General features: G+C 32.5%; 1 protein-coding gene across 1 annotated transcript in view; it reads right to left on the bottom strand.

Annotated features, from left to right (window-relative positions):
* Nucleotides 1-12,963, bottom strand: part of Dhc1 (dynein axonemal heavy chain 1) — a 176,597-nt gene that overhangs the window by 42,381 nt on the left and 121,253 nt on the right. Inside the window, exons 39-43 of the mRNA XM_081764457.1 lie at nt 10,402-10,667; nt 8,447-8,615; nt 5,059-5,214; nt 2,812-2,967; nt 2,043-2,199 (exon numbers count right to left, since the gene is read on the bottom strand). Coding sequence (XP_081620583.1) covers nt 2,043-2,199; nt 2,812-2,967; nt 5,059-5,214; nt 8,447-8,615; nt 10,402-10,667 — 904 coding nt within the window. The remainder of the gene's footprint in view (nt 1-2,042; nt 2,200-2,811; nt 2,968-5,058; nt 5,215-8,446; nt 8,616-10,401; nt 10,668-12,963) is intronic.

The raw sequence follows: 12,963 nt of genomic DNA, 5'->3' as shown, positions 1-12,963 counted from the left end.
GGGTAACTAAGGTAAAGTTATAGAAATTAAAAATTTGTTATAAATGTCTATAATTCGAAAATGCACTTACATAAGCATTGCATCAAACTATTTTCGAAGTTTTCCATAAACATAAGAAAAAAAATAATTATTATGTTTATATGAATTTGATCTTTGAATTTCATAAGCCATCTAAGTTTCCGAAGATACGAAAAATATGCTTAGTTCGCAACTTTGTGGAAGCAATTGAATAAATGACTAACAATTGTGTTTCAGTGTTTACATATTACAGATACTTAAATAGTTTTTCCTATCTACCTTATCGTCACAACTTACTTTCTTATCTTTTATCCTGAAAATGCTGTCAGTGTGGCAACGAAAACTCGACAATGAATTAGCAATTGAATTCTCATATTTAGAAACAAGATTAGTAAAATTTAAGCTTTATTTTCATACGAATCATTTATCATGTTCTACAAGATTCAAAAATTCACTAATGTTATTACAACCAGAGATCTATGTCTCAAAACTACTAGTCTTGTAATACTTGTGTGAAATTTTTCAAAATAAAACATTTTACAATTGCATTAGTTATGATAGACTAGATGTATTAGCATTAGGATTTAGAAATGATTTACTATTATTCTACTGTTTCTGCTTCGTGATATTTTATGACTCGTGAAAATCGTATTACAAGATTAGCAGCTTTAAAAATAGACTCCAAATATATTTCACAAAATGAGAAGTTTACGAAATATACGAAGGGAAGCTGAAAAGTTCCTGTCTTTGGCCCTCTCTCATCAACATAAATCCTTGAGTGTAGTTCATATGAAAGCTTAGTACCTTAGTATGTAATTTGGAAAATATAGTTTTCTTTTGATTAATGTATTTACTTTGTATTTTAGGCTGGAAGCAGTGATGGTAGAGGCTTAAGCAAGTTTCACAGCTTTGTAATATCGAGCTGTTGTAAAGTTTTTGTTTCTTCAGGAAGTCTAGGGAGGGCATTGACACTGAGATATCACAAACATTGGGGAAGGATTGCGAGTTTCAAGATTGGCCATTTTACAGTTGAAGTTGAGCCCTGCAATGTGTGCCCTTCAATCTCCGACCTGGCAACATGTGATGCTACCCATGAACTGATCCTTCAGAACGGGCGAATATCTGCTTAAAAATGGCCCAGATACTGAACATCTTACGGAAGCGTGATGGGTTCAGTAGCATCAGGGCAATTATTCAGTAAAGTCAGTGTCGAAATCGCTGAACGATCATCAGAAAAAGGAACAAGTTGAAGCATTGAAGGCAGTTTTGGCCCGTTTTGAGGCTAGTGCTGATAATTTTTTGTCCGATTACTTACTGAAGATAAAACCTGGTTCCATATCTATGATCCTGAAAGAAGAATCACTCATGGGACGGCGCCACTCCGGGTCTCGTGCCCACAGAAGTTTCACACCCAGAAATCAGCAAAGAAGATCAATTCCCTGGGGCAAAGACGATATTCTGTCCCAAAAACGGAATGGGCTTCCTACCTCGAAATTCTAGTATCATCAGCGAGTTTATATTAACCTACTGAACCAACTGCATGAGGAAATTAAGACGAAACACCGCAGAAAGTTGTACAAAGAGATTCTCATTTTGTACGCTAATTACTTTGCTCACACATCCCAAATTGCTGGCTGTCAGATTAAACACCCTAGAATAATTCCAATTGATCCGCCGTCCCACTTTGTTTGCCTCACTTGGCTTCCTCTGCTTACCAGTTGTTCCCAAACTTGAAGTAACATCTCAAGGGACATCATTTTGAGGATATTTCTGACATCCAACATGCTACGGAGGATCTAGTTTCAGGTCCAATCAACGGAATTTTATTCGTTAAGCTTAGAAAAGCTATAACATCACTGTACCAAGTATATCAGTCTTAGGGGGAATATGTTTAATAACTCTGTAATTTCATCCCTCTAGCTCTACTCTTTCTGGGTAAAAGCAGGAACTATTCTGCACCTTCTTGTTTAATTAAGACATCCGAAAGAAAGCAAAGAAGCGTCTTTTGCATATGAAATATCTACCTAGCAGTTGATCTTCAAGTCCTTGCATGGTTACGGTGAAATCAATGATAGCAGTTTTAGCACTAACTTCTGGTGAATATGCTGGATTGGGGAGCTTTGTAGTGATATACAACATGAATCCTGGCATCACATCACACTCTTTGTCTCCAACCACAACCTATCACGAAAGAGTATATTAATGAAATAATGTAAATGTAACATAAAACAATACACTGTGACCATAATTAAAAGGATATATTTAAAGCTACAGTAGATAAAATGTATTGAGCGAAATTGAAATCTAGCTGGGATACATTTTGGGCTATGGGGTTTTATATTTTTCAAAACAGAAGCACTAATTGGTAATTTTAAGACTGCTGTTCTTAACTTTTTTTGTTTGTTTTTAATTACATTCAAATTTGGAGAATTTTAAAAACATGACAACCAATTATTTTGTTTAATTGACTTTTATTTACATCGTTTTATATTAGTTTCCTCCTTTTTACAGTTTTTTGTTTATTATTATTATTATTATTATTATTATTATTAAATAATAATAATAATAATAATAATAATAATAATAATAATAATAATAATAATAATAATAATAATAATATTTTGTATCGTAATAAAGTACTCTGATATCACACAATGTGCTGTATTTTTGCTAATAAGTTGTTTCTGGCACTGAGAAAAATTATTATTATTATTAAACTTACAAAGACTGAGAGACAGAAGTGTATTAGTTCAAATATATCAAATCTGTAATTCTACAATACAATGTTTTTACCTTTTCGATGCTCCCAGATTTGATAAAATTCTTTTCCAATACGTTGTCGATTACAGGATCCAGCTCTTCTCCCACATCTTCAATGAGCAAAGGTCTACCCAATGATAAACTGTCTTCCAAATGAGTGCGGAAGTATTTATGATTAAGAGAAGTTATCTAGAAACAAAACGTAAGAAAAAAGAGTGAACATGTCCAAACATGTTAGAGTTGTCTAAAACATGTTAGAGTAAAAAATAATTAACAAGAATTTACAGTTTAATTTTCTCAATATTAGAGAATAACTTCCAGTAATTTTATAGAAGTTCTATAGGTACAAAAAGTACTTTCAATTTGTAAAATACATGTGATCGTTCATTATTATTGTAAAAGAAATCTCATATATTGGCAAGCAGAAAATGTAAAGATATTTTTTTCCTCTATTCATTATACATCTGTACGAATTGGATTAATAAACAGTATAATATTCTCTTACATCACATGTAGATACAAGAAATCAGTCTTAGTTGTAAGCAGTGGAGTATTTAGGATTTAGTTTCGAAGAGAGAGGGAGAGGTGCTATGCACAACACGTGAATAAGAACTTATATTTTTCCTTTTGGGTGCCGAGAAATTTTAATGAAGTTCATTTTCCTTCCTTTAATATTTGTATAATGACACTTCCAGGTATGAGGAATGAAAATATTGATTGAGAGTGGGCAGAAATAACGGAAAGATAAGATAATACCTAAATTATCAAGAAGAAAATGTACGAGGGGAGGTATGAAATTTGGTGGCGGCACATTTTAGAAAAATAAGTAACCTATCGTTTAAAATTAAATACAGATCCCGCGATAAGGAAAAGAAATGTAAGTCAGTCACGATACACACAAAAATTTAGCAGTGAATCTAACTTTTTATTCTATTCATAGAAGACAAAGGAAGTATCCTCTTGGCCTACCTAATTTCCCGGACTACTTATTCCCTCCTCTTGATTTTCTTTAATTCAAACATTTCCCTTTCTTTATAACTAAAAGATGTAAATATTCCTTTGCTATAATAACTAAAGTCCCGTTATGTTGACATCCGTGCAAGTTGGTCTGCAACACTAGTTTTGCTTCTCAGCTCCTCTTAGTTTTGGTGTTACTGACAACGCGACGGCCGACTTAATTACAACTAACAACGGTCGAAAGTATGATAGGAGAAACGAAAGAAAGTAACAACTAAGAAAATAAAACAAAAGTGTAGAATGGACGAAAGGAAGAAAAAGAACGCAGTTCTTACATGGAATGAAATTTAACAAATACAGTATTATTTCTGAACAAAGAGCATAAGAAAATGGAAAAGCTAATGAAATTATTAGAAATAGTAAGAAGGATTACTGTTGTATGTGGAATGCGAAAAACTAACAAATTTATTTCGGGGGGGGGGGGGGGGACTTGAGTCTGATAGCCACGCTAAATACGCCACTGACTGTAAGGAAGTTACATATGAAACAGCTTTGTTAATTTTTAAGCTGGAAAAATAATAAGCTGGTTAAAACTATTGATTTTAAAATATTTGCATTCCTCATAGCTACTGTTCATATTTTACTTTATAATAACATCCAAAAGTCATCTCAGAGGTAAATTAACATAACATTTCATTAGAAAAGTTAGTCTTTGACCTCACGTTGTTATTTCGTTACAAAAATTCTCAAGATGATAAATCCGAAAATAGAAAGAAGGTAATCGCTGTACAGAAATAATGATAGTAAGACTATTCATGGCTTTGGATTAATTGTTTTAACAAAAGAGACATTGACCAAAGCTTAAAACTTTACTTTATTTTAAATTATAATTTGTAACTGTTTCGGATATCTAACATATCCTTCTTCAGACACGATCGAAATTAATGAAAATACAGACATTTATATAAATGTTGTTATAACAGAGTTTAAATTCTTTAACCTTTAAATTCTTTAACCTTTAATTTAAACTTGTTATAACAACATTTATATATATGTCTGTATTTTCATTAATTTCGATCGTGTCTGAAGAAGGATATGTTAGATATCCGAAACAGTTACAAATTATAATTTAAAATAAAGTAAAGTTTTAAGCTTTGGTCAGTGTCTCTTTTGTTAAAAAAAATAATGAATTCTCCAATCAGAATGCTACAATTAAGTCGCTCAAAGGAGCTTAGAGTAATTAATATTCTTCATAAAATATACAATACTTGATATTGGCAACTATCATTGTAACGTTACTAAGAAACAAACTATTAAATTTACCTGCAGTTCGTTGCTCATCTCCTTATTCTTAATCCACATTTTCCCTTGATTTTGTGGATCTATGAGCAGAGGATACGAACTAGACTTGGTTACTATCAAAGCATTTTGTACTGATAATTCATCGTTTGGAAGACCTTGTAGCGTCCACTCTGATACCTATAACAGCAACAGAACAATTTGATATTAGAAATCACTTACTAAATTGAACATAGAATGCATACCTAATAATAATAGAAGTTCAGTACTTATCAAAGCATTCAAATAGCAATTCTACGCGCAGACGTTTTAACAGTGATTTTCTGCTTTCCTCCGTACTAGTGGTGTATACTGGTTTGATGGCTTGGACTACCACTAACTTTTATAACACATATATTATTATTATTATTATTATTATATTATTATTATTATTATTATTATTATTATTATTATTATTATTATTATTATTATTATTATTATTATTATTATTATTATTGGTGTTTAGTTTCCCCGTTATTATACCGTACAGTATTCAAAATAAGAAAAAACTTTAGAACACACTTTCCTTTTATCAAATAGGTAAATATGGTTTTCTCTTCATAGCAAGACTTATATTAATTACGGAAAAACGATCACACATTTCTACCTTCATTTGTTCCATGAAGTAACCCTACATTTTACTTTGGATAGGTCGTAACTCTACTCACCAGAGTAAATCGAAGCTGTCCGAGTAGTAAAGAACGCTGAAATAGGAGATTACCCAAAGATGGAGCCTCAATCTATAAGAGCCTTGGCAACGAAACGCAAATAATGAAACAGGTATTTATAACAGTTATGCCAACTATCGCAAAATACTATAAAACAAAATTTTCGTTGCGTTGACTCAAACCGCTACGGAACGAGGCTCAAGATATCCGAGACAATTCCCAGAGACCCCAAAAATGCCTTGTCAGTACACATATAATTTTCCTTTACTCTTTGCTCACACCCAAGAAACCGATTTCTCTAGAGGCAACTGCTGTTACCCGGTAGCCCGTTCATACTCTGTAGGTGGAGATGGAGCGAAGGGGAATGCGGTGCTAGAGCTGTAGTAGCTAGAGAGTGGTTTCTGCTGCGTTGTCATATCGAAGACCTCTTAAGTTAGCGAGACAGAGTGCATGCAAAGAAATTAGTGGATCTTTCTAAATACATACAGTTCTCAGAAACTTGTATCATTGAAATAATATACTAAAGTATAAAATTATCAATATAATTTAGTTATATTATAATAACTTTATTTTGTAAAATTCTAGGGCTACCTTCGGTAAGCCCGGTAGCCCACAAAATACTCCACTACTCCGTGAGTTAGCTTTAAAAAATGTACGTTGATTGAAGAACTATATTTTTGATAACTTTCCTTCACTGTAGAAATAATGATTACTAATGTAATGCTCTTAACATTCCTTGTTTGTAACCTGCACTATATTTATGAAAAGCTTCTCTATAGAAATAACAGTGTAGAGTTAATGAAACAATTTCCTTGCTCTACACCTGTGCACTCTTTTCTTTACAAGAATTCAGAATTTAAGAGGAGAAATTGACAAACCTTGACTCTTTTTCCACAACAGTTACTTCTGCATATAATTATTTACTTCTGCAGTCGCCATTTAGGTGTTTCGGTAACTTTTGTTATTCATTATTAATCTTATATTTATTCAAACACGATTAATTGAATTATTTTAACTATCTTGTCTAATTATATAAATATCATATCATATATATAAATTATATCATCTGTATTAACGAATTTCTACATATGATTGGAACAAAGGAATCCTAAAGTAGGCATTGAAAACAAATTACTTACGAGAAATTAGATAGACATATTATTATCACTCACACACAAAAAGAGTAAAATACAGATAAGAACTTTCACTGTTTCTTCATCAGACACGGAAGGATAGAAACATAAAGAATAAAATATTAAATAACAGTAATAGTAGAGGAACATCAGAAATATGACTCATTCCAGGTAAAATCACCATAAATTTTCATGTAGTTACCTCTGTTCTTTATCATGAACAACGACATTGATATTTAAGGTCTTTCCAGTTTACAATGCACCTATCTTATTCCGTTGCAAGAATTGTGGAAATTCTAGAAGGAAGGGATGGAGAAAGGTTAGACCAGATTATTATTACAATTTTTGAGTTGTTTGACGTAAAGGCAGGAAACCTGATATTTCATATTAGCTTGAGTCTTCATAAAATTTCTGTTTCGACTCTGGATTTCCTTACATGTGATTTCTCGAGCTATATTTGTTGAGCATCTGATTCCCTCTTCACTTTATTTTTAGTGACGCCGTTCTCTTGCTTTATCCCAAATTTTATTCATTCTTATTAATCTTTTGTTACTTACGAAGTAATTTCCTAAGCTTTATTAAATTTAGTTTGTTTTTCTGGTTCTTATATTTATTGAGATTTTGACCTTACAGACTCATGTGGAAGGGTCGAGTGTCCGATTCTTAATAGATTTACTATGATACTTAGAAAGATTAGGGCATATAGGAACACTAAATTAGGTTTCTATTTCCATTTTGATCTAGAAAGAATGAATATTTTTTTCCCATTATTGTTAACTTTTATTATAATAATGCCTTTTCATGAGTGTCAGAGATTCTCTTCCTCTCTTCTTCTTTTTTATAGTTTGATGTACCATGATTATGCTCCGAGGCTAAGGGAAACGATGATCATAGGATACGAACTAACTAGGATAATAAAGAATAAACTTCTAGAATAAAGAAAGTGGAAGAAAATAGGAAAATCTCGAGAAAACACACACACGCAGTGTCTGGTCGGCCACAAAGTCCATTTAGTAAGAGATAGGATCGAATCTGGGACCTCACGCACCATAAATGAGCGCCGTACCACTGAGTCACCGTTACCCGGTGAGTGCCATAGGTATTACTCCTATCTGCTTTTGGAAGTCTGCCTTGTCGCTTGTAGGGAAAAGATAACTTTAGACTGTCCTACAGTCATATTTTTTTTTTTTTTTTTTTTTTTTTTGTGAATATCACACACTTTAAAGTTGTTTTTTTCGTTCTTGTCGAAAATTCAAATGTTTTTACTTTTCTAGTCAATGTATATGTGTTTTTATGTAATACATACAATTTACAAGAACACAATAGGACAAGCAAACAGCTGATACTATAGCAGAACAAACCACATGCAAACTAGCTTTGATTTGGTTGTAGCGATGGGTGAGCTGTTAACTCATGGACTCGCCAGCGTTGTCTACTGAGCAGCTGCTCTTGACATTGACTAGTAGAATGAATAATCACATTATCTAGTTCTATTCGTTACACTTAAATATTAACTAGAGGTTAGAATCTTTTTTAGGTTAAGTCTAAATCTATTGTTAATAATTATCATACCGTTGAACTATCAACAAGCATGTTAATGATGTTCAAATCTATAGTAAATGGAATTTTCCTGGTTTTAAGAATATCCATCCAGCTTTCTAATAGGTTTCCTCGAAATTCTTGGTTGTATGGACCACAATAGGATAAGAATGCTGTTGCAAGTAACACATCTCCAACAAGCCTTAAAGACGAAAAAAAGAAAACAAACTAATGTCAAATTGAATCAAAATCATGTTTAATTATTGTACTATAAACTGAATATGATATTTGTAGGAAATATTGAAGATACACGGTGGACCATTAATCTTGTAACGCCTTGTAAATTTTAAACTAATAAATAGAAAACGCTAAAATCTTGCAGTGTATAAATATCGACAGAGAAGCGTTATTTAACATAGTCTGCAATGTTACCAGGTTTTAGTGTTGTCAACTCAATATAAAGTTGTATTTTTTTAAATAGTTCTACATCAGAATATTACATATTTCAAATCGACATATTAAATGTAAACTTATAATATTACAATAATTATTCAGAGTTACGAACTGAAAGTATTACAGTATCACAAACTGTAAACTTTGGAGGCTTCTAGAACAGTAATAACGCATTGAATTTTCAATTTACTTTAATTGTAACGGAAAGTTTATTTCCTACTATAGAATAACTTCATTTGTGGGGTTTAAATCCATCATATTTACCTACGATAATAAATTTTAATTTATGTTTCTGATTTCTGTTTAATAATCATACTATAACAACAATATATCATAAAATATATTAATAATAGGTTGATTACAATATTCATTCATAGTAATAATGTCCTATAAAACTTTTCTGAGCGAATTTACTATTATTTTGGTGTGTCGTGTTGAGTTATGGGTAATTTATGCCGTGCCGCAAGTAGAAAAAGGTCGCGGAACACTGCTCTACATTATTAAATACGAACATCGATAACAAGACAATTAACAAAACCTCCCATTTCTTCTTGACATGCATTACATTAAAAAAAAATCTTTTCAACACATTTTTTCTTTTTCTCAACAGTGAATTTATTTTTATACTAATAAAATATAAGTTACTAAATAATTATTATTAACGTGCATCAATTTCTGCTATTAACCAAGTATTGTTTTCACTATACTTTTACTTTTTAAATCATTGCCGTTTAAGTTTTCACTATACTTTTACTTTTAAAAATGATTGCCGTATAAGCACTTAAAATATATCGGAAAAACTTATATTTCTGAAACTATCTGCTCCCATTCATAATAAAAATGTTATTGTTCAAGAAATATGTCATCAACCTGTTCTCCACTCGAGATATATTGTCAGTTATCGATATCTTGGAGTTACTTGAAAGTTACTAATTTCGAAATCCTGGAAGTGGTTAATCTATTCAAAATTACGTTCACTAATTCAAATTCTAGAGGGTACGTTGCTGTTTTCTAGACCCATTCTGTACCATGTGTACAAAATTTGTACAATAAAATGATGTTAAACGACTGTTTTCTACACCCATTCTGGATCATGTGTACAAAATTTGTACAATAAAATGATGTTAAACGAGTTTTCTGCACCCATTCTGTATCATGTAGAAAAATTAATACAATAAAATGATGTTAAACGACTGTTTTCTACACCCATTCTGTATCATGTGTACAAAATTTGTACAATAAAATGATGTTAAACGAGTTTTCTGCACCCATTCTGTATCATGTAGAAAAATTAATACAATAAAATGATGTTAAACGACTGTTTTCTACACCCATTCTGTATCATGTGTACAAAATTTGTACAATTAAATGATGTTAAATGAGTTTTCTACACCCATTCTGTATCATGTGTACAAAATTTGTACAATAAAATGATGTTAAACGACTGTTTTCTATATCATGTGTACAAAATTTGTACAATAATATGGTGTTAAACAACAGGAATAAACTGAATTTATAAATCTGAACGTATCTACCTCCCTAACTGCTCCTTGAAATCTTTGCTTTGCTGTGTCCAACGAATCTTCTCTCCTCCCAGTCCATTGATAAGTGCAGTTGCTGCCGTCATTTTTCGGAGACACACGTTTGCAGCATCCGTTAATCTTTGTTTCTCTGCGACAGCAGCGTCATACTGTTCTTTAACTTCTTGCAACGCTTGCTCTCGTTCTTCCAATTCTCTTTCGGCACACGCAAGGTCTTCCATAGCTTGTTTCAGCCGGGCCTCTTGTAGAGCCAAATTCGCCTAAATTTTTCGTAGAAAATGTAATATTAGAAATGTACAAACGGTAACAGTTGAAATATAGCTCTACTAACGAGATAAAATATTATGCTACAGAAGGATAAAGTAATTACAAAAAGAGGAAGAAACACTGTTGAAGTATGGGGAGGAGTAAGTTATAAACAACAAACAGAAGAGAAGAGAATACATTATATTAATGGAGGAAAATAAAATGAAAATAAATAATCAAGGATTCTTGCAGTTACTTAATGCTTTATGTCGTATGAAATACGTAGTTTTTTTTTCTAGAAAAAGACAATCTATGTCTTCTAAAGAATCCTATAAGGATATTGACATGAATTTGAATTTAAAAGTGATGGAATTATGAATACGATTCCTTATTACCAATTACAGAAATATCCAAAATGACCGAGAATACTGTCGAATTTATAGCTTTCGGGGTCGGAAAAAAAAGCTGATACGCTTGTAATGACCTTTGAAATATAATAACAACGTCAAAGTGGATTTTTATAATGTCACTTTAATTAAAGTTTATATTCTGTGGGAATAAGGTATTTCAAAATGTATGCCGAAAGCAGAGTACTGTATGGATTATTATCATCTATTATGAAAATTTTTGAGGAAACATGCAATGTTTTGTACATGGAACTGCCTATAAAAGCCTGCCAGATTTTGACAGGCATTATACAGGCGCCTGTTTCGACGAAAACACATGTAAAGAAAATATTACAGGCACATTGTCTTCAGGTGATATGCATGTCGAAAAAGTATTAAACTTCTGTTGGAAATTTTGCATGGAAACATGCGTTGTACAGAGCCTGTACATTAAAATGAGAACATGCAATGTACACGTAGTCACTCACATGCAAGTAAATGGAGGGAATATGTGTATGTAAAGTACCTTGAATGGATTGTTGATAACATTCGCAATACACTAAGAATGAAAAGTACAAGAAAGGTGCATGTTAATCAACATGTAATATACATGTGTGACATTCGCATTACATGTAAATACCATGTATTAGCGTATAGCATGGAAAACGCATGATGTAGAATATGTTATTTTACATTTATCATTTTCGTGTACATGCGAAGTGTGTAACTCCCCTACGTGCAGTGTAAAGGCAATGTACAGGTGGACGAGAACATACAATGATCATGATTGCCAATAAATGGATTAAACAGATACGTGTGGTGAACAAGATGGATTGGAGCTAAACATTCACGTTATAGGCATAGGAGACGTGCAATATTCAGGCACAAGTCTCCAATTCGACATCCGCTATGCAAGGTCCTGTATAATACACATGTATAATACATGGGATTACAACTGAATACATTGCCTGTATTATCTCCGTGTACATGCGAAGTGTGAACTCACCTATATGCAATGTGCAGGTAAACGGAAAATGCAATGATCATGATTGCCAATAAGTGGGTTAAAAAGGTGCATGCAATGAACACGGTTGATTGGAGTGAATCATTAATGTTACAGGTGTAGGAAACATGTAATATTCAGGCACCAAGTCTCCAGTTTGTCATGCACATATGTAAGGTCCTGACACGTGTATAGTACTTAATGCAATGTACTTTACATGTATATTCCGCTAACACGCCCATTAATTCGCTAACACCTGTATTTCCCATGTATTTAACATGTATGAAAAGCAGCTATCGTCAGATCCTCATGAGGTAACGTATTTGTCAACTACATGGAATATGCCGGTTACGTACATGTCTTTCCACTCTCTACATGTTGTTTACACGCATTTTTCACGTTGCAACTGAATACATTGCCTATCAACATGAAAACTACCTGTTTCCGTGAAATGAACATGTAATGATCGTGAAAAAAATCGATACCTGTCTCATGCGTTTAAAAGTGTTCCATTTTCAGGCGCCTGTAGAAATATGCCTGTTTATGCATGTTTCGCAGGCGCCTGTAAACCGCCTACATTTTCAGTCTGGGCATTACACTTTCATTGAAATGTATATCCTAAGAGAGAAGGGAATTCAAATATTTCCCTTACACGTATTCTCCATGTGTGAAGAACAAGCTTGTAAAAGAATAATATTCCCACCTTGGTATTGCGTAGTTTTTTAAATATATATTTTCCAGACAATATCAGTTGATTAGGCTTCAACTTTCATGGCTAGTTTCTTCAAATGTAAAATTGAAGCTGAAACAGGAGACTGTTAACATCTTCTGTATATATCTCTCTCTTTCTATATACACTGAATGCTCACTGAATTGCGACCACCTATCTAATAATTTGTTGGTCCACCTTTTGCTCAGAGG

The sequence above is a fragment of the Thermobia domestica genome, chromosome 7, assembly GCF_964235325.1.
Source record: "Thermobia domestica chromosome 7, izTheDome1.hap1.1, whole genome shotgun sequence".
In the NCBI taxonomy this organism is placed as follows: domain Eukaryota; kingdom Metazoa; phylum Arthropoda; class Insecta; order Zygentoma; family Lepismatidae; genus Thermobia; species Thermobia domestica.
This window is presented reverse-complemented; position numbering and strand designations above follow the sequence as displayed.